Raw genomic sequence first — 22,983 nt, 5'->3', positions numbered from 1 at the left:
TAAGGGGTCTGGCTCAGTCCCCACCTCCTAATGAAGTTGAAGGGGGGTGGTGGTGGCAAGGCCACCTTCTGTACGTGAGAACTTGGGGTGCACTTTGAAAGGTGCCTGGGCAGAGGTGGCCTCACTCAACAGAAGGAAATTGAGTGTACAAGGGTACCTGTAATCTCCCGTTCTCCGCACAGGGTCCTTATCCCATTTTACAGATGAGGACACTAGAGCTCAGAGCAAAGTGGTAAGGGACTCGTCACAGTGGACAATATAAGTTGTAAGTACAGAGCCAGGATTTGAACTTGTAACCTGTTGTCAACTTATCTTGGTGTGGGACTGCAGGATAATGCACTGTACCACAAAGTCAGTGGTTTAAACCCACCAACTGTTCCTCGATAACCCTATACAGGATCGTTATGAGTTGGAACCAACTTGATGGCACTTAACAACATATATGAAAAATCTGGATTTATATGAATGATTAATATAAGAAAGGGCTTCTATATATATGCCTATACAAGGGCTACTATAAGACTGGGAATTACTTAGGGTTGCAAACAGTTAATAAACTCAACTGCTAACAAGAGGTTGTAAGTTTGAATCTACCCGGAAGTTTCATGGAAAGATCTGGTGATCTACTTCTGGAAAAAACCAGCCACTGAAAACCCTGTGGAGCACAGTTCTAGTCTGATACACAGGTGGTCGCCCTGGGTCGGAATTAACTCAAGGACTATAGAATTTCTTTAAACAGTCCTTTCTGATAATCTGATTTGCAGGAGTTTATTAAGCAGCATATGGGCAAAGCAAGTCATGGTAACTTAACTTTTCATTGCATTGGAATGAAGAGGAGGACTAGCCCTTTGGTATGATCTAGGAGCTTGTTAGAATGCAGCCCGGGAGTCCAGCCTAGACCCTTGAGTCAGAATCTGCATTTTAATAAATTTCCAGAGATCTGTATGCACATTAAAGCCAGAGAGGCCCTGGGTTGTAATCACTGCTAATGATAGATATGGTGGGAGTTGTGGACCACAAGGCCAGTAGGAAAGCCCGCGAGAGCATGGACCATGGGGGGCTGCCACCCAGATCCCAGGCCAGTGCACCTGTGTGATTGGACAGGCTAGTCTCCTCCTGGAGAAAGCTCTAGTGCCAAGGGCTGCCCTCCACATTGGCATGCCCTCCCCTCCGGGCATGGTGTGTGTGTGTGTGTGTGTGTGTGTGTGTGTGTGTGTGTAGGGGGTTGGTGCTTGTAGCGGGGAATACCTGCCTCACAGAATTAAGATTTGAACTGAGCCAGGTCATAGTACACCATGAAGTGGTAGATGTTTTACTATTTCTGTTCCCACCACTGTGGTGGTTATTTCTAGAATCACTTTTGTTGAACAAATGTGTAATCCTATGGTAAGGGAGTACAGTGTGGGGGTGAAGGGTCCTCTTGAGGCCACTGACTGGACCTTAAGGAGAGGAAGACATCTCATCCCCAGAGCAGAGCCCAAGGTGTCCAGAGCTGTATGCCATGCCCCTGGAAAGCTGAGTCAGACCTTTCAGCTGACTCCTCCTTTTAGAAAGTTCTGAAAAGCCCCCTTCCAAGAGCAAAGGCTCCTGAGATCTGAGGCTACCTACCATCCTTCAGCCCAGGGCCCACGGGGTGGGGCTGGGGGGAATGGAGGTCTCTGGGTGGGAGACCCAGGTATGGACCAAACCTCAGGGAGGCAGCCCCAGGCAAGGGTGACCTTTTGGTGTCCCTCGGCTCCTCCTCCTCAGCCCCACAGAAGAGAGAGCTCAGTTGGGAGCCAGCCCAGAGTATGGGGGGCGTGTAATGTGGGTGGAATTAACTACGCTTCTGTGTTCACGATCCTATCTGTAGTATCATTCTCACTCGTAAGCTAATTTTAGCCATCCATTCTGCTTCTGCTGCCATTTATAAAATGAGAATGTCAAATGCAATATTAAACAAGCAGGATGAACGCTAAAAAGGAAATGCCAGAGAGGCATTTAATAAATGAACCTCGTGTTTATGTAGGGAGAGAGCAAGCCTGCCCCACCGCCACCCCCAACACACCAATGTTTGTGTACAGCCTGCTAATGAGAGGGAGGGGGGGTGGGTATATGAGGTGGGGTGGAGGACATGGAGTAGGGAACCTGGTTTTTGATGGGATCTGCTGCTTTTTGGGCAGAAGTAACCTGGCCTTCGGAGAAGGACCAGTGTCCCACTTGCCTGGGTGCTGCCCCATGTTGTTGTTAAAGTGCCGTGGAGTCGATTCCGACCCATAGCAACCCTGTATAGGGTTTCCGGGGGAGCAGCTGGTAAGCTTGAACTGCCGATTTTGCAGTTCAAATGGCTTTGCAGTCTGGCTCGTTAAGCCACAGCGCCACACCTAAACACCACCTCAGGGTACAGGTCATGACAAGGGAGCACAGGAGGCTCTTCTGAAGCCTAGAACTTTCTCCAGAGTCTTGGGTGGTACAAACAGTTAACACTCTCAGCTTTTAACCCAAAGGCATCTCAGAAGAAAGTCCTGGTGATCTTCATCTGAAAAGTGGAAACCTTACAGAGCACAGTTCTACTCAAAGACACATTGGGTCGCCATGAGCCCCCCTTTGACTGTATCTGGTTCACTAGTCTTCATTTACCTCTTTTTTCAGCTTGTTTGGGCATTCCAGAAGGTCTAAGCTGGTGTTCAATTCTCTTCTTTTTCTCTCTCACTCTTTTGTAACTGGAGAGATCAACTTGGCCCCATGCAAGGTCTCTGGTGAACTCACTGTGGACTGTGGGTATGCATCCAGCCTTGGGCAGAACCTGGGCCCCTGCTGGAGGCTGGAATTGCATTTCACTTTGAAATGCCCTTGCACATTCTCAGAGATGAAAAGGAGAACAGCTGCTGCTGCCACCATCAGCTTTTTCCCCAAATAGTGCCGCCTGCGAGACTCCCTTTGTGCACCTTGCTGATGAAAGCAGAGAGATGGGGCCCTACCTGGCCGCCAGGTGGGGGAGGTGAGGGAGAAAGGCAGTGGCAATTTGCCTAGAGGCTGTGGGGACGGGTGGGCGGGGAGCAACTGCTCTCTGTCCTCCTCTCTGCTCCTCAGCCTTCCGGATTTCAGTCAGCACAGATGTGAGCTAACTTTATCACCTACGCTCAACGTGTAGGAGTGGGAAGTGTGACTCAGCTGGGTTCCATGAACTTTATCCAGTGCAAGCACTCCATGGGAATAGGTGGTTTCGTCTTTCACTACAGCTCTATGAGGTGGGGGCGGCTTTGAATGCTATAGTACAAATGCAGAGACTGAGGTGTTCTCCTTTTCATTCAAAGGGCCAGCCAGGAGAGCAGGATCCAAACCCAGGGCCCTCAGCTCCTAGCTGGACTGCAGTGTAACTGACAAGGCACTGCTGTTAGACCTCCTGAGCAGGGTGAGAGGCTCTAGTAATGGGGTACATGTCTGTGAAAGTGTGGGGAACCAGCTCCTGCCACCCCTTGCTCAGACTCTGAGCACCTCACTCATACTCACTTTTTGTCCGTACTCAGCTCCTGCCTCATACAGAAACCAAAGCCAAGCCAATTGCTGTTGAGTTGGTTCCAATTCAGGGTGACCTCACGTGTCAGAGTAGAACTCTAGTCGTCAATGAATGCTTTTTTTCAGGCCTTTCTCCCAAGGTGCCTCTGGGTAGACTCAAACCTCCAACCTTTTTATAAGCAGCCAAGTCTATGAAATTGTACCACCCAGGATTCTGCCTCATTAATATTACTGTTGCTGTGTGCTGTTGAATTCACTCCGATAGGGCAGAGGAGAACTACCCCACAGGGTTTCCTGTGAGATAATGCACTGGACTGCAAGGTCGGTTTGAACTATAGGGTCAGTAGTTCAAACTCACTGGCAGCTCCTCGCAAACCCTATACAGGGTTTGCATGGGTCGGAACCGACTCTCAACAGCACTTTTAACAACACCAGCAGCAGTCTTCACAGGGAGGAGCCCTGGTTGGACACTGGTTAAGCACTCAACTGCTAACAGAAAAGTCAGCAATTCAAACTCACTGACCAGTCTGTGGGAAAAGGATGTGACTGTCTGCTTCCGTAACGATTGTTGTTGCATGCCATCACGTCAATTTCTACTCTTAGTGACCCCATGTAACAGTAAAACTGCCTCAGAGGGTTTTCAAGGCTGCAGCCCTGGTAGCATACTGGGTTACGCATTGGACTGCTAACCACAAGGTCAGCAGTTCGAATCCACCAGTGGCTCCATGGGAGAAAGATAAGGCTTTCTACTCTTATAAAGATTTACAGCCTCGGAAACCCAGTTACAGGGTCGCTGTGATTCTGAACCGATTGCACGGCACACAGGAAAATCAGCGGTCTTTATGGGAACAGACTGCCAAGTCTTTATCCCTCGTAGCTGCTGGTGGCTTCGACCTGCTGATTTTTAGTTTAGCAGCCGAGTACTTCACCGTTATGCCGCCAGGGTTCCATTTTATCATATATATGTTGTTATTTAGTGCCATCGAGTCCGTTCTGACTCATAGTGACCCTGTATAGGGTTTCTGAGGAGCAGTTGGTGAGCTTGAACCACCAGCCTTACAGTTCAAACCAACCTTGCTGTCCAGCACGTTACCACACAGCGCCACACCAGGACTCCTAATAATGATTAGTTTACATTAATTTATTAGTTTTGCTATTACATGCTGTCAAGTTGATTCCAACTCATAGCAACCCTTCATAGGGTTTCTGAGGAGTGACTTGTGGATATGAACCACTGACCTTGTGGCTAGCAATCCAGTGCTTCTCCTGTAACGCCACACCAGGATTCCAGTCTATTGGTTAGTTTGTGTCATTGGTGTATGATCTTCACTTTGCTGTCATTGGTTAATTCTGTAAGTGGTGATGGCTTTGTGGAAGGAACAACATCTGAGTGGGTCATGGGGCCTGGGTAGAGAGTGGTTGGAAAGGGCTGTGAGGGCGGGATCTCTGTGGCCAAAGGAACTGAGACTACAGAGCCAAGAAAGGGTGGCCTGACCCTATAGGTCACACAGAGTGAGGTGCAGGTCTGGCTACCCCCTCACCTCCACTGGCCCTCCCATCTCTGTCTGTGTTCCCCTCAGGAGGGCTCACCACATTCCTCCATATGCCTCTTTCCTCAACTTTGATTCAACAGGTATCTCTTGAGCAGCTGCCCAGGGCCCACGCTAAGTTTCATGCTCTGCTACCACAGTCTTGAAGCTCCTAATCATTGAACAAAGACCCCTCTTTTTCATTCTGTGAGGACGGTTGGCCTCTGGTCTCTGCCAGGCACCAAGCTGGGGGAGAGGGGGCTAGAATAGCCTTCCTGAACTCTCCTGTGTTTGACTTTCATACTCTTGTTTGCCTGCAAGTTCCTTGAATCTGTGACAGACAGGCCGAGGGAGGGGTTGTGACTGCTGAACGGAGGAGGGGTTCTGGAGATGAGGGTTGTCTCTGGTGTCAGGGGAGGGGGCTGAATGGCTGTTGAACTCTGGACCCTGAAGCTGGAGACTTGAGTGTCAGTTCCTTTCTCACCATTTTGGTGGGGAAGTATGCGGAGCCTGCTGGCTGGAGAGGATGGTCAACCTCAGATTTTGGAGAAGCAGTGTTAACTGGAATCCACTAGAACCTGGTCAGGCAGGCACTGAGCTGGAGACCAGGGAATGAGGCCAAGCTGATCTATCTAGGGCAAAACCACATGAGGCCTCTGTGTCTTTTTTTTTTTTTTTTAATTACACAAGGGGGCGTCAAAAGGTTCATGGAAAAACCCCATTGTCTTTCAACTCCATGTTTTCCACCAAATTTCTGTAGCCCCTTCATATTTTGTTGTTGTTGAAAATATATCCAACAGAACATGCACAATTCAACAGTGACGTTCCTCCCCATTAATACCAACTCACTGCCCTTAAGTTTCCTGTCTAATCTTTCTAGTTACTGTTGTCAGTTTGATCCCATGTTGTTGTTGTTAAATGCCAACAAGTTGGTTCCGACCCATAGTGACCCTGTATAAGGTCTGAAGAGCAGCTGGTGAGTTTAAACTGCCGACTTTGCGGTTAAACCAACCTTGAAATCCAGTGCATTAACCCATAGCTCCACACCATTTTTTATTAAGATAAATTATTATTTGGTTTAATGAAGACATCAGGGGATATTTTTGGTTTAGGGCATAAAGGTTATTTCAGGTTAGTAGTTTGCAGGGGTTTATCCAGCTTCGATGACTCCAGAAGATCTAGATTCTATGAGAATTTGAAGTTCTGCTCTGCATCCTCCCCCTTTTGGTCAGGATTCTTCTATGGAATCTCTGATCCTAGCATTCAGTAATGGTAGTTCTGGCCTTGTAGTAGATGGATCATCTGTGTCTTTAAGGAGATTTCACAGCAGGATGGTGTCCTCCATGGAAGCCACAGGCTTCGCTCCGCCTGAGCATCTGCTCTCCTCACTCTTCCCACCAGTCAGCCAAAGTCTGTCTATGTACAGTGGGGCTGTTAATCCTTCAAAATGGGCCCTTCCGCCCTGAAGGACTCCCATCACCTATGGCATGACCTGCTTAGGGTAAGAAATGAAGCTGCCAACATTGGTCTCTTCAGGCCAAACAGAGTGTTGTTGTCCTGGGCAGGAAATCAAGGCAGAGGCGCATGGTTCAGGTTTCCCAGACTGAGGTAGACCCACTTTCCCGCCTGGCCCCAGGGCAGCATGCTGACTGAGGCCAATTGTGTAGAGACCAGGGGAAAAGAAAAGCCTTTCCACTTCTCAGGCTTCCCAGCTTGGCATTCTCCTCCACAGCCAGGGTGCTGGCCTCCCTCCTCAAGAGTTTCTGGCTGTCACAAGGAAGCCTTCCCCACAGAAGTCCCAGTGTTCGATGCCAAGTGTTCCCCATACTTGTTCCTTCAAGAGAGCCTGTGGAACAGGACCCACTGTCCTGGCATGGGTTGTGGTTCACATCCCAGCCCTACCATGTAGCTCCAGGGTCTGCAGCCATAGTCTAGGTGTCTGACATCTCTGGACCTCAGTTTCTTGTTCTATGAGATGGACAAACAGACGAATGGATAAAATGTTATGAAGGTCATTATGGGTCATCATCAAAATAGAAATGTGGAAGGTAGGTTAGTATTGTATCACTGTTAAATGTCCTAAGACTGATAATTACTGTTATATTGTAAGAGAATGATCTGGTTCTTAGAAGATCTAAGCCATCTAAGTGTGAAATAGTTTCTAAATAGAAAATTAAGAATACCACCAAACCTCCTTGCTGAGTTGCTTCCCAAGACTGATGCAGGGAGGCACCTCACACTCCAAAGAGTGATCAGCACATCAGTACTAAGGGTCACACTGCAGACCCCACAGCCTTGGGTTTGCTCCCTAAAGGACATGCTGCCTCGACCACCCTGCCACCAAAGAGGACTCAGTTAGGACAGTGTTCCGGACAGACCTATGGGACTGACGAGAGGTAGCCAGACCTTCTTCAAAGCCCGGTGGCCAAGCAAAGCAGCATATTTGAAGAATGAAGTTTCAAAATAAATCCCGTCCTCCCTTGGAGGGTTGGCGTGTCCTTGGCAGTCTGCTTGTGGTGTTGCTTCGTGGCTTTGCCAGCTGTGAAATTTGAAAATGGAGAATTAGTCTTCCTGGTGTGAGCAGTTGGTCACGAGTTGCCTCTGGGGCTTCTTACAGGCAGGAATCCAAATAGAATTTGCTCGTGAATTCCTCACCCCTCCATTCAGGCTGCCTATTTTCAGTTGCCATGTGAGTCAGTAGCAATGACAGCCGACTAAGGAGGCTCAAAGGTTGGTTCCTTCTTCCAGAATGGTCCCACCCAAGGCTGCCTGGTAGAAAAGAGTTTGAGAAAGAGCTTCTCCTTTGGATGTAGGCGGTAGGGAATGTTTATCATAAGTAGGGCTTAGTAGCGTAGTGGTAACGAATCGGACTGCAAACCTCAAGGTCAGCAGTTCGAAACTACCAGCTGTTCCACGGGAGAAAGATGAGGCTTTCTGCTCCTTTAAAGATTTACAACCTTGGAAACCCTGTACAGGGTTGCTATGAGTCAGAACCAACTCCACGGCACATAACCACCAACCACCACCAGGGCTTCAAAAGGGGTGTGTTGAAACACAGCTGGAGTAACAGGCGTTTACCATGAGAACCACCTCCATTTTGCTTCTGTTGACGATGGAGAGTCAGGCAAGTCTCTCAGAGACTGTATTGGGAGGGCACCCCCATACCTCACCCAAGCCCTCAGTGCCCACTGCACCAAGAACCCAGCCTGACAAACGCCAAGGGCAGGTTTGTCCTGCTCACTGCTGTTTGTCGCTTACATATTGTAAGCACTAGAACCGACTCAACTACACTTGACAGCAACAGATTCAGTGTGGGAGGGGAGCACCCAAAGGCATAAAAACTGGGCGCTGTGGATCATTGGGGCCATCTTTTTAAACCACAAACAGCAATGAACTGACAGAACAGCCTTTTGCTTTCTTCCTGCCCTTGGCGTTTGTCAAGCTGGGGTCTTGGTGCAGTGGGCACTGAGAGCTAGGGTGAGGCCTGGGAACACCCTCACAGCACAGCCTTTGAGAGACTTGCCTGACTTTCAATCGTCAACAAAAACAAAATGGAGGTGGTTTTCATGGTAAACAGGTCTCTTGCTACAGCTGTGTTTCAACACAGCCCCTTTGAATCCCTATTTATGGTAAATACTTCCCACCAATTACACCCAAAGGAAAAGCTCTTTCCCAAACTCCTCTCCACTGGGCAGCCCTGCAGTGGGGCCGAGTTTGATAGGAAGAACCGACCTTTGAGTCTCCTCACTCAACAGTTGAGCAGCGCTTCACAGTGGCCGCCATTGCTACCACACTGAATCTAGACTCTTGGGACGTGGCAGACACAACACTGTGTGACTCCCAAGGCCAGGTTATAAGAAGCCTTGCAGTTGTTTCTTGAGGTACTTCCTCTTGGAACTTATTTGCCTTACTGTAAGAAAATCATGTGATGTGGCGGCACTGACACCCACAGTTCTAGCCAAACTAGCTTTGACTACCTGCCATGTGACCCTCCAGCTTAGATAAACAAGCCTTTCGATGGCTCCGGCTTCAGCCTCAGCCACCATCTGACTTCAACGATGAGAAACTGTTTGCAAGAGTCCAGCTGAACCCCATCAATTCACAGACCATGAGAAAGACTAATAAATGGTTATTTGAAGCTACTAAAGCTCTTGGGTGGTTTCTTGCACAAGCATGCCTAACTGGAATGTCCCATCTGGCCAGATGGCTGGGGAGATAGCCTGGTTTTTCACCTGCTTTGGTTCCAGCTCTAACTCTGGTTGGCCACACTATGTTCTCCTTGGTTAGTTGGCTCACACGGGGCCATGGGAGTGTAGCAGAGTAGATTGGCCCAAGTGTGGATGACCTCAACAGGTCCAAAAGGGATGAGGGCAGGTTGATGTGAGTACTTCTGGTAACAGTCTGTCCTTTGGCAATAGAGCGGGATCTCTCTGATGTAGATAGAGGCTTGCCTTATTTTTGTGTGTCGCAAAACCTAGCACTTCCTAGCATTTCCTGTTGAGTTAAGTAGATTGGGTCTCCAGTGAGCATGTACGTGAGCCCACACTCTTCACAGAGCATCACTGAGGGCCTGGAAAAGTAGAGGCAGATGCTAGTCCCCGCATTGGGCATGACCTGTGCCAGTCAGATGGGTAACGGGCATAGCTTTCATCCTCAACAAGCCCTTAACCCACAAGGATTCAGGATACAGGTAGAGAATACTTATGTTCTTTTTCCTTTTTGTGTGTCCTCTTTGTCTAAAATAATAAAAGCGCCTGGGGTTGGGTGGGTGAATGGGCCTCCTGGTTGGGAGAGATCTTTCCAGAAACCTTCAGCACAGGCCAGGCTCCCTGGTGTGGCTGCTGCCTCTCCCTGCCATTCAAGAGGCAAGGATGAGCTGGAATCTCCCCAGAGAGTGTGTATGCTCTGGCCTCTGGCTTCAGGGAGCATTCCGAGTCAACACTGCGGGTGGTTGACAGAACCAACGAGGTTGGTGCTACCCTAGACACCAGCAGCAAAGACAGAGCGGAATTAAAAAGGAGCTGCCAGCCCTGCTCCATGAGAGGGAGAGTAGGTGGGTTTGTTTAAAATACTCCTATTACAGTCAGTTAACCTTTATGTTCCCTAAATGAAAATTGTATAAACCTGAAATTTTCGTTGATCAGGTTGCCTAGGAACAGGCAGCAGGTTTTCATAAGACAATGCACTAGATTGTCACCGATAGGGCTATTAGGAAGTGAGCTGGTTAGCTGCATTATTTGGAGCCCTATGTTGGCGTGCAGTAATTATCTGTCTGCCTGAGCAGAGCACGCCCATCTTCCTGGGCTCTGGGCAGGTTCATGCAGATGAGGTTTTCACCCGCTTCACTCAGAATCCCCGAGGTGGGACTTGAGAGTCCAGGGGTCCAGAAGCGAGCTGTCACCCCTGTTTTAGGAACGAATCTATAAGACCAAGTGCTAATAGATGTATTTCTTTTAAATCAACTTTTCCATCTACTTTAAATAGTAATAGTCAAAGGCAGAAAAATCAGAAGATTAACAAAATGCATGGTACAAATTTATTAAAAACAAAGTCATGCTAATAAGACAACTTCTTAATAATTATTTCTGCTACATAATACACAAAGTTACTGTCGTTTGCTTTTTTTCCAGGGTGACCAACTGCCCTGTTTGGCTCAGGACTGAGGGCTTTCCCAAGACCAACCAGTTGCCATTAAGTTGACTTCAGTTCATAGAGACAGCCCACATGTGTCCAGTTAGAACTGTGTCCCACTGGACTTCCAATAGCCAACTTTTCAGAAGTACATCACCAGGCCTTTCTTTCAAGGCACTTCTGGGGGAACTCAAACCTCCAGCCTTTTGATTAGCAACAGAACACCTTAACCATTGACACTACCAAGACTTCTGGTTTAACCTGCACCCAATTCTGGTGTGGTGCTGTGGGTTAATGCGCTGGACTGCAAGGTCAGTTTGAACTGCAAGGTCAGCGGTTCAAGCTCACCAGGTACTCCTTGGAAACCCTATACAGGGTCACTGTAAGTCCAAACCTACTCAACAGCACTTAGTAACAACAATTCTTGGGCATTTAGGGTATCTCCTTTTAGTAGTCAAGATGAGTCGTGGTGGTGTACCGTGGAGTCTCATAGTGGCCCTGCACAGGTTTTCCAAGGCTGAAAATCTTTACGGGTGCCGAAAGCCTCATCTTTCTCCCATGGAACAGCTGGTTGTGTTAGACTGTTGACCTTGAGGTTACTAGGCTGACTCGTAACTGCTGTACTACCAGAGCTCCTTAGTCAAGTTGTGTAGCTTCATCTATATGCCATTGCAGGCTAAATTCCTAGAAGCAGGATTACTAGGTCAAAGGATCTATTTTGGTATATCATTGGATTGCCCTCCATTCTCCACCCCAGTTCTCCATACCCTCAGAAACCCTAACATCAAACAGTCCATCACTGCCCATGTGATCTCTTTACTCACTATTTGCAGGTTGCCTGTTAGTGTCCTTTATCCATTGCTCTGGCCAGGATAACTATCTCTTTGCTTACAGTCTGTAAACATTCTTTGTATTCAGCCAATCAGGCATGAATATTGGGGCATTTATGATAATCATTCTAAATCACTTGGTGTCTTTGAAGAAGTAGGAGTTAATATTTTAGGTAATTAAAGCATTCCCCAACTCTAAGCATTAACCAATTTTTTTAATTGAACGATTTGGAACAAGAGATCTCCAAAATGTTTAACCCAGATCTGTTCCTTTTTCAACAATGTGTACAGAACACAATCTAACTTTGTCTTGATAGCTCAAACTCACTGTGAACAAAGGTAATCTTCTGTGTTTTAGTGATACTCTCAGCAGCTGGTGAGCTAAGTGGAGTTTGTGTTCCTGCACCATATGGCCCACTCTGTGTTTTAAGATAGACACCTGAGTCTTCTTCCTCACTCAGTCTGCCACACTTACTTTTTGCTGCTGTAAGCATCCCTACCACACCCTACAGCATCCTGTCTTTATCAGCAGTGCACCTAATGATTGCTGAAGAGCCGGTGTGGTGCTGTAGGTTAATGCATTGGACTGCAAGGTCATTTTGACCCGCAAGGTCAGTGGTTCAAGCTCACCAGCCACTCCTTGGAAACCCTATACAGGGTTGCTGTGAGTTGGAACCAACTCCATGGGACTTAACAACATAATAACGCTTGTTATATTTATCTGCAAAAGAAACCTCATGAGTCCTGAATGAGGATCTGTCTAAGGCACTCACTAATAAAATAGCTGCTAACCTCGCTATGGGTCGGAACCGACTCGACGGCACTTAACAACAACAACAACCTCAGGGTTGGTGGTTCAAATCCACCAGCCACTCTGTGGGAGAAAAATGGAGATTTCTGCTCCCATAAACATTTACAACCTCAAAAACCCTATATAGGGTAGCTGTATCTCTAGGGTGGAAATGCAATATCTCAGCAGGGGATCAGACCAGAATGATGGTCTGAAGCCATCCAGTGGTACTGCAGAAAAAAGGTCTGGTCATTGAGTTTCCTCAAGATTATAGGCGAGAAAACTATAGAGCAGTGTACTTACGCTGTGTAACGCACGGAATTGTCGTAAGTCAGAATCCACTTACGGCAATGGGCTTGTTTCGTTTTTGTTTTGCATTTCATATAGTTCACGGTGTTAAATGAGTGACCTTCGGGTGTGTGAGTGGAATAGGATTAAGACCTTTTGGAGACACAAGGCGTACGGGAAATTAGCAGCCACTTGAGGATGTAGCTGTAAACGAGAAGCCAGTCATCCTGGAGGGTCAAAGCTTCACTAAGGAGGCGGCGGAATAGGTTCTGTAGAGGTGGCAGCATCACTGGCTAGGAATTTAAACAGCTGGCATCTGCCCTGGGCCTGATGTGCTTTGACCTTAAACACATTACAAAGCCTCCTGACATGCAGTTTTCTCATCTGTAAAATGGAACTATAGACATTAGCTGTGTGATGCTTTGGGATCAGCACTGGACTGTTGACCGCAAGGTTGGTGGTTCAAGCTCACCAGCCACTCCTCAGAAGCCCTAGACAGGGTCTCTATGAGTCAGAACCAATTCGATGGCACTTAAAAACAGCATAAATATTAACCGACCAGCCTATTTCATAGGAGAGTCAGATGACCTGACGTGAGCAATCCAATGACCTAAAGGAACCTTAAAGTCCTTTGTGGACATGTGAAGGCCAAACAAGGCCTTGATGGCTCAGTGGTAGAATTCTCATCTTCAGTGGCAGAGACCTGGGTTCAACCCCCAACCAGTGCCCCTCATCACAGCCACCACCTGTCTGTCAGTGGAGCCTTGTGTGTTGCAGGCTGGGCTTCCAGACTAACAGATTAGGAAGAAAAGCCTGATGGGTCTATTTCCCAGAATCAGCCAATAAGAATCCTGTGGTTCGCTGCGGTCTGATCCACAGTTCATCATGGTGTGGTGCATGACTGGGCAGCATTTCCTTCCTTTGTGCCTGGTGTCATCCTAATTCAGGAGCCAGCTCAACAGCGCTTAACAGCGGCTTCAAAGACCAAACAACCATGAGGGTTTATTGTCATCATCCTGCTATTGCTGCTACTCCCCGAAACGCCAAACAGCCATGGTCTGCCTCCTTTACTCTCCTGCCTTCTCCGCAAGCTTCTGTCTGAGCTCTAACCCAAGTTTATGTATCTTGAGCTCCCGCCCTTGCAGCCCTGACGGTAACCCAATTTCATCCTTGTAGGTTTTTCCAGAGCAGGATTTACACAAGTGGTGTGTTTTCTTAAATATTTATTTTGCGGGCCATTTACTCAACATGGCTATTTTTACAGTGAGTAAGGAGCCAGGCTAAAAATAACTTTGCTTGTAACCAGATTGGTTCGGCATTTGACATTTTCGTAGAATTCATTTGCATCTCATTTGTCGCCTTTCTGTTTCACAGGTAGAATGTAAGAAAGCTCAGCCGAAAGAAGTCATGTTCCCACCTGGGACAAGAGGCCGGGCCCGGGGACTGCCTTACACCATGGATGCGTTCATGCTCGGCATGGGGATGCTAGGTGAGTCTGAGCAGGAACTGGGGACCCAGAAGGGTCACCGTGGACTGGGGTGGGCTGTTGGAGGGCTGTGGAAGCCGATATACCCAGCTAGGTCACCTGAGAGTCCTGTGAGCTATGCTGTCTTTCTGAATCTCAGTTTTCTCATCAGGATGATAATCCCCACTCTGAAAGACAGGTGTGATGCTGAGGAAGCGTCCTACCCTGTGCCTAGTTCCTAGGAGGCTCTTGATGGTAATTTCTCTCCTTCCACACTCCCATTCAAAAGACAAATCCCTGGGTGGTGCATATGGCTAGGGCACTGAACTGCTAATTAATTGAAAGATTGACAGTTCAAACTCACCCAGAGACATCTTGGCAGAAACTCCTGGTGAGCTGCTTCTGAAAGGTCACAGCCTTCAAAACACTAGGGAGCACAATTCTACCCTATACAGGTAGGGGTACCGTGAATTGGAATTGATTTTACAGGAACTCAGTTGTTGTTGTTGTTTATTCAAAAGAAGACCCCTTGGGTAGTGCAAACAGTTAATGCAGTTGACTGCTAACGGAAAGGCTGGTAATTTAAGGCCACCAAGGAGCTCTGGTAGCGTAGTGGTTACGAATTGGGCTGCGAACCTTAAGGTCAGCGGTTCGAAACTACCAGCTGCTCCGCGGGAGAAAGATGAGGCTTTCTACTCCCGTAAAGATTTACACCCTCGGAAACCCTGTACAGGGTCGCTATGGGTCGGAACCGACTCGACGGCACTTAACAACAACAACAAGAGGTACCTCAGAAGAAACGGTTGGTGATCTATTTTCTAAAAATCAGTCACTAAAAATCCTATGGAACACAGTTCTCCTCTGATACACATGCTACATAATTCAGGGGTCTATCAGCAGCAGCTGGGCAATTCAAAAGAAGGCAAAATCACTCCCCCCCGCCCCCACCTTCCTGCCTACTGAGTGGGAGTTCTTAAAGACCCAAGGATGCCCTGTGGCTTAGGTGATGGGGGGACTCAGGCTATGTTTTCTAAAACTTGAAGAGGAGAGGGAATGGTGAGGGTGGTGATAATCCTGTCTATTTAAATGATTAACATTTTTCTCTTGGGATATGAAAATTTGCATTTAAATGGATGTTTTAAATAGCCTGTTTTACTCTTTATTTGTGGGGGAAAAAAATGATGAAAGACAAAGTGTGTTTGTTCTGACTAAAAATGATCTCTCCTGGCTTTGAGAGAAATTGAGTTGTATATTATGCCCCTTTCCTTAAAGGTATCTCTGCCCTTCCTGCGTAGATAATTGAAAATCTTACTGCTTAAATGGCATGAAAGATGGAGAAAGCAGTGGAGATGCGTAATGGTGTGGGTCGCAACAATAATTAGAAATTTCAAGGCGTGAGAGCGGTATTTTAGTGCAAGTTATTGTGTGTCCGGAAAATACTAATTAAATGGGATAAATGGTAGTTAATGGTAAAATTCCATCCAAGCACATGATCTGTCTAGTTTTAATGGGTTTTCATTTGGTTTGGCTAAGAGTCCTTCTATATTGTTTGATAAGCTCTTTATAGATTTTCTGTTTAAATCATTTCTGGCTTAGTTTTAAATTTATAACACTTTTCTTGGTCTTAAAAAGAATGTTATCTACTTGTCTGAGGAAATTAAGGGCAGGTAAAGTTATTTGGAAGAACTTTTAAGAAATGAACTGAGATGCCAGGAGAATATTTATGAAATGGTCAAGATGTTAGTTTTTTCTCAAATTATTATTATTATTTTAGATTTAACAGAGTTTCAAATTAAAATCCCACTGTAGTTCAATTGGCCAAATGATTCTAAAACTTACTTGGAAGATGAAACACATGAAAATAAATAAGAAAATGTTTTTAAAAGAAGAATGAAAAAGAGACTAGTTTAACCAACTATTAGAAGAAACTAATGTAGCCAAATACAGTGCTACAGTAATTAAAGCAGTGTGGTAAATATGAATCTGTCTGTTCATAGTAGAAATTAAAGCGCCTAAACTAACCACCACATGTGGATAGGGGCTCCTGAATGGGGCAGCACATGCTTAGAGGAGCCCCCAGTAATTCAAGATGACTCTGGGGGCCACGCATCTTGTAGATTTGGTTCTTCACACCCTTGCTTAGGAAGAGTTCTTGACAAGTTGGTGTTTTGTGTCTCTGTGGTGCTGATCTGGTCTTCCAGCTTCAGTCTCCATGCAATAGACACTTCATACACCAACAGTTCCCTGGATACATCCTTTCTCTTTCAAGAAAGGAGCCTGCTGGGGGCAGTTTTCCATGACTCTGGGTAGCTGAGAACAGAGCCTGGAAAAGGATGAGCCGTGCACCCATCTACAATGTGAACTTCTTCTAGGGTCGAAGCGAAGATCGAGAACCACAGTTCCAAAGTCCCTGCCAGCATCCCCAAAATGAGACTCCAAAATGAGCTGACTAGCAAATCAGATATTATTGCGGGTTCTGGTTTTGGGTTCCACGATGAAAAACTGATCTGTAATGAGCGTGGTTATCCAGGGAAAAGGCTTGGTTTTTTAACCTTAGTGACAAGAGATTAACTACTGTGGAATTGATCAGGCATCCAGAGTACTGGAGCAAATAAATTGTGCAATGGCCAGTGTGGGAGGGGCCTGGCTGTTACTGGAAGTGGTGGCCAGGTCATCCCGCCATAATGTGGCTTGATGGAGCGTCCACATGGGTCTGCTGTAATCTGCTGTTGATATGCAGCCGGGCAATTTCCCCTGTGTGGCTGGGGCTGGGAGCCGCTAGAGCAGAGCTGGGCTTCACAGCAGTAAATGAAGAGGAAAATTGAAGTAATGTTGTATTATAAATTTATGATTTCATCTGCCTGACCTAGAGTATGTTCAGTGATGGGGGGCCGGTGGGGAGGTTAGGGATAAGATCCCTCAACTACAGAAGTCTAATTCTTGTCTTTGTTGTGTAGAGACTATATTGACACATTCAGGAAGATTGGGGTGAGGCCCAAAGTTGGGGTGACTTGGCCATGTTTTCTTTCTCCTTGTCAAAGAGTGTCTATAATTTTGGATATGCCTGAAAGAAGGTAGGACAAATGGCGTCATGCTGGTGGCCTAAGCATAGGGAGAGGACTCGGTTCCACCCCGTAGCCATTGTGAAGGAGGTTTTGAAGGTGGTGCCAGGGCACACACTTCAGCTGTCAGATTGACACTAAAATATTTAAGACCCCCTCAGTGCTGATGTGAGATACAAAGCATACATTTTTCATCAGGAAGTCCCCATAGGGAGCGGCAGACGATATGGCTGTTTGCATAGGATCTGCTTATCAGTATTGTTGAAATAATGGTAGAAAAAAATCTAATGCTAAAAGACCTGATTTGACAGCTGCTGTTTAATTTGGAGGAGATTTGAGCTGGCCAGTCATGAAATAAATCCCCGGGAAGGAGTTAGTGGGTGTATCTTTTTAAGACATCTGAGTCCTGGTCTTTGCCCCTCTTCCCTCCTGGGAACTCAGTTCCTGCCATTCTTCTACTCTTGAGGCACCTCTGAGTTGAAAAATAAAGGTACAGAGGAGCAGCTGAGGGCAGCAGGGGCAAAACCCTTTGGAGATCGAAGCATTTTGATTGGCCAGTGTATGGTGACATCACATGGGGGGGTGGAATCTCTGGGTGGTGCAAATAGTTAATGGGCTCAACTGCTAACCAGAAGGTTGGAGGTTCAAGTTCACCCGTGGTGATCAACTTCTAAAACATCAGCCATTGAAAACCCTGTGGAGCACAGTTCTCCTCTGATACACATGGGGTCAGCATAAGTTGGAGTCGATTCCAGGCACCTTTTATTTCCCCCACCTCCACCTCCACCTGAAACAAGAGGAAAGAGCCACAGCTGGTCTTGATTAAGAACTTGTTCAAAGCTGCAAGGCATCTTTAGGCAAGACTCATGCCCTGAGAGAAAAGAGAAAGCCTCACAGGCTTGGGCCAGAGGCAGGCCTGGAACCACCTTCTGGTCTGGGCTGAATGGCAGACTCACTGTTCACAGGTAGAAGCCACCATACCACCTACCCCAGGGAGGCAAGGAAAGGGGGGCCATCTCTGGACCTCCAAGACACGGGAGCACTGAACCCACACAGGAAGACAAGCAAACTCTGCCGCAAGCCACCAGAGCACACTCAAGGTCACATTTAGGGACCCTTACTTGCAGGCTCAACATGGCTTTGGTAACATGTGAGGATCCTCTGGGTAGGCAGATGATGAGAACCCCAAGAGCTCGTGTTTAGGGGTGTTTTTAAGGCATAGGATAGCGTCCCACCGTATGTCTCAGCTTTTCATACTGTGGTGGCTTGCACGGTGCTGTGGTGCTGGAAGCTATGTCTCCAGTATTTCAAATACCAGCAGGGTCACCCGTGGTGGACAGGTGACAGCAAAGCTTCAAGACTAAGACAGACAGACTAGGATGAAAGGTCTTCAGAAAGTTAGCCATGACAACCCGGATAGTGCTGGGAGATGAGCCCCCTAGCTTGGAAGACCTTCAAAATCCATAGTGTCCTCATCAATGAACTTGAACCTCTCCTTGTACATGGAGTCGCTGTCAGTCAGAGCTGACTGAATGGCAGCTAACAACATAGAACTAACTCCAGAGGTACATGTGGAAAGGGGTCACTGCCACCCTCACCACTGGGGGGCGTGGAGACTGTCGTAAATCAGCTGAGTGGCGAAGCCTCTTGCTGGCCTCCCTGGTAGCAAGTAACTAGAACACCTATAACTTCTGTAGAAGCAGCGTGGGAGATGATTGCAGCGGCCTCGGGTAATACACAGAATTGACAGATGTCTGGAAAAGCAGACTTAGAGAAGAGACAGGAACTAGGGGAGCAGGTTGCTTACAACCACAGCCAAGGGGACAGCCCACAAACTGCCAGATCCAAGCACTGTCACCAGTGCTGGACTCAGCTGCTGACGTCTAATGAATTCCGAACCATCCCTCCCCATCCCAGCGCTCTACATGCAGACCCCAGGAAGGTGTCCAGTTGACCAAATTCAGGTTCCCCAGCCTGCTTCCCAGCTCCAGGCTCAGGGAGAGGAGAGGAAAGAGTGGGGCTTATCTCCAAGACTCACACAGGGCAAGGTGTTTAGATGCTGGGTAGCAAAACAACCACAAACGTCCACCTGCGGGGCAAAAGGAAAAGTCAGACTAGTAGTGGTGATTGAAGGGTTGCCTTGGTGAAATATTTTTTAAGACATTTTTTTTTTAGAGCTTTAGTTTTACAGGAAAATGATGCAAAAAGTAGAGTTCCATGCATAGGTCCTCCTGGGGTAGCTTGCATTTGTCAAGTACATGTATTACAGTTGATGAACCAATATTGATACATTATCAACAACTAAAATCTGTAGTTTACATTAGGGACCCATGACGGTTGGAGAGCTGGGTACCATTCCCAGCTGATGCTCCTTGTGAATAACCACCGCGCATCTGTCAGTGGAGGCTTGTGTGCTGCTAGGATACTGACCAGGTTTCAGTGGAGTTTCAGACTAAGGTGGAGTAGGAAGAAAGACCTGTTTCTAAAAACTCAGCCATTGAAAGGCAGCCCTATGGATCACTGTCTCAGCTTCAGCAGATCATGGGGTGGTGCAGAGCCAGGGCACAGGACTGGTTTTGCACCAGTGATATAATCGTTGACACCACCTCAGGGGCTCCTGGGGAAAATGCACATTGGGACATGTGGCACAAAACTTTGATTTATACATTGAGCACATTTTGACACAATGAGTCCCTTGCCTTTCTCAGAGGCCTTTGCATACGTAAGCCCTATGAAGCATCATCCCTGTGGATGTGGGTTCCTGGGACCCATCTTCCCCAGGCCATGGCTCATTAGGCCAGGCATCTTCCAGGGGTACAGGGCCAGCCACAGATTTTCTCTGGCGACCCCTGAGTAGCCACTGCTCTGCTTGGGGAAGAGGTGTTCCCAGGACTTTAATCTCTTACTGTCAATAGCTTTAAGGTAAAGTACATCCCGACTAAGCTCTCCAAATGTCAAAGCCAGGCGCCAACCCTGTGTTTGACTGTAACGTGTGGCATTTACTCTGCGGGTTCTAGAAGGTGCATGATCTTTGGGGTCTGGCTGCCCAAATACGGGTTAATTACTAGCAAGCTGACAGCAGTGCCCCTGGCCCCCAGAAGAAGGTAACCCAGACTGTGGGTAAAGACCCTCATGGGAGACAAGTCAATTTTGTGACAGGAAACATAGCTCAGTTCTCCATTTCCACCCTCCCTGGGATATGTTACCCAGACTCAAGACAACTGTGCTAATGGGAATCTGATCTTTCTCCCTCTGTTCAAGGCTACCCCAACTTTGTGGCAACCTATGGCCGTGGCTACCCCGGATTTGCTCCCAGCTACGGCTATCAGTTCCCAGGTGAGTGTCTTTGTCATGGGGGAAACCCCGAACAGACTGTAACTCATAAGCACATTCATTTCAGAAACATTTACACGCACTGTCAATACCACTTAACTCCAGGGTCAGGGGGCAGCTCAGAGTTTCTGATTAGCAGAGTACTCATTGTGCTGGGATTTTGAGAGCAGAAGCTTTTAAAAGAAAGGAAAAGCACCAAGAGGACCCCACCTCCCTCTTGTCACACCCAACTTCCTGTTGCGGTTCCTTCTTAGAAGTCCAGAGCCAGGGTTTTCGTCCACCTTCTGCCTCCCCCTCGCTCACCTCTGTCAGTGTGCCTGCTGTCTGCCTCTCCTCCTCACCCTCTCCTGCCTTCTGCTATTGTCGTTGTGTTGTTGGGGTGTTGTGTGCTGTCCATCCAAGGTGTTAGCTCCTCCCTGGGCGATGTCAGCTCACTCCCGTGTGTTCCCGCTCTGAGGACCCACCTGGAGGAGCAGCCGGGGAGCCTGAGGTCCAGTTGGGCAGAGGGACATTGACCAAAGTGTCATTTTGTGGGGTCAAGCAGCCCTTTCCAGACTTACGGTACAGATGAGAATAAGGACAGGTGAGGTTCCTGGAGAAGGCATCAGGAACAGGCTTATGTTCTCTGTGGGCTCTGTGCTGAGTTTGGACCTTCACCAGTGACTGGTCCTCAGGGTCTGAGGTGAACTAGGAAACAAAGATGTGGCCCTGGAAGGATGGTGCCAGAGGACAGGTGAGGGCTACATGAGGGGCTATAGCCCACAGTTAACTCAGATCAAGCTTTGGGGCAGGGAAAGGTGTCTGAAGGGAGAGGAAGTCAGGGGGCATTTGGGACCCTTAGAGCCATGTCCTATGGGAGACAGATTGCTCAGCCAGTGATGGGAGCCCTGGGCCCTTGTGCTGGCTCCAACATTAACTGGTCAAGTGACCATGGCAGGTCAACAGCTGGTCTGGGCCTCAGTCCTCTCTTCTGTGAGTGAGGGTGGTCTTGGGTCTTGGGTCTGTGCACCCTCCTAATTGCTTGGATGAGGAGGCAAGTACTATAGCAGAAGGTGGAAGGGGGTGGTCTCTCCCACAAGCATGTCCTGGCACCAAGGCAGTCCTCCCCATCTGGGTGGCCTCCCTCAGGTGACTGAGACAAAGAAGGGCACATGCCAACCACCAGCATAGCAATAGGAGGCAGCACTTGGGCAGGCACCATCCAGATGGTCTGTTGTCTCCATTTGATTACCCCCATTTACAGATGGGAACCTTGAGGCACAGAAATATTGAGGTTTGAATTTGGACTCCGGGCAGTCTGGTTGCCATCTCTCTAGTGTGTGTGCTCCCCAGGACAGCTTCAGTTAGAGTTAAATTAATGAAAGAAATTCCGTTCCTCAGCCCCATAAGCCTCATTCAGTTACTCAGTGGCTCCCACACTGGACAGTGTAGAAAGAACGTTTCTGTCTTTAGGGAAAATGCCACTAGAGGGTGCTATTCTGGAGACGAGAGGGAGAGCTGTATTGTTATAGGTATCAGGGCCTCTGCGTGAATACTGTCCTTCACACAGACTCTGTTCTCCACTCCTTGTATTTCCGGCTCAGCCTAGAAGCTGGTGGCTGGCAGTTTGGGGGAGATGCTTATTCTGTTCCACCCCAGGGGACAAAAGATGTAGGGACTCATGTCGCTCAGCTCACTGAGTGCCAGGTGACCAACGTTTCTTCACACAGCACTAATCCAGGAGGATAGAGTCGGAGGGTCGGAGGTGGAACATTTGAGGTGATAAAGTGGACCTCGTGCTAAGGCCCCTATCTTATCTGAGAGCCAGTCCTCAGGGCCCTCTGAGCAGGCTCAGGAAACTGCTGATAGAACTGTGTCTCTAGGCCTCCAGCCCTGGGTCTGGCCTAGACTCACACTAATTCAGTAGTGACAAAGCCAAAGCTAGACAGAATGAGAGGGGGTTCCCATGGACTCCAACTCTTCACCACAAGCTGAGGCTCTGGGAATGGAGTGAGCTCGGTGACCCCATGCCCAGGCCCAGCTGTTGTTTTCCTGCAGTCTGATGCCATCCACTGGGTTTGAATGGGTTGGAAATCAGCCATGAAGTGTACAGACAGTGGTTCCCTGACCCATGGAAGTTAGCTGTTTTGTTTTCTCTTAGCCATCAAACTTTCCATTTCCCCAGGCTTCTTATTCACACCCTGGAAACCTCCTCTAGTCTCCACTGATGGCCAGAAAGGACCCACTGGTGGTCCCACAGTGAGACCGCCTGTTCACAGGGAGGGTGTGGAGGGGCCTCGGCTGGAATTTAGCCACCCAGTTCTCTTAATGAAGAGCCAGGTTGGTTTCACAGTCCAACCCATTCCTAACCTCACCCCCTAAAGAGGGCTCTTGTGGTGTGGTGTGGTGTTCCAGACTTTCAGATGGTTCCCCGAGCAGCCTAATGCTTCCAGACCACAAAGTTTATGTCCATGTGGTTTTACAGTCAAGAGCTCATGAAATAAATGCTCCAAACCTGACCCATCCTGGGGTCTTGGCTATTAGGATGGGTCATCACGTCAGGGAAGCTTTGGAATCT

At 47.9% G+C, this 22,983-nt stretch overlaps 1 protein-coding gene across 2 annotated transcripts in view; it reads left to right on the top strand.

Moving 5' to 3' along the window:
* MSI2 (musashi RNA-binding protein 2) overlaps positions 1 to 22,983 on the top strand; it is a 471,101-nt gene that overhangs the window by 402,591 nt on the left and 45,527 nt on the right. For both annotated transcript variants that reach the window (XM_006832401.1, XM_006832402.1), the window contains exons 8-9: positions 13,941 to 14,055; positions 20,355 to 20,429. In XM_006832401.1, coding sequence (XP_006832464.1) covers positions 13,941 to 14,055; positions 20,355 to 20,429 — 190 coding nt within the window. The remainder of the gene's footprint in view (positions 1 to 13,940; positions 14,056 to 20,354; positions 20,430 to 22,983) is intronic.

This window comes from Chrysochloris asiatica, unplaced genomic scaffold (genome assembly GCF_000296735.1).
Source record: "Chrysochloris asiatica unplaced genomic scaffold, ChrAsi1.0 scaffold00007, whole genome shotgun sequence".
In the NCBI taxonomy this organism is placed as follows: domain Eukaryota; kingdom Metazoa; phylum Chordata; class Mammalia; order Afrosoricida; family Chrysochloridae; genus Chrysochloris; species Chrysochloris asiatica.
The sequence above is the reverse complement of the archived record's forward strand: the minus strand, read 5'-3'. Positions and strand labels throughout refer to the sequence as shown.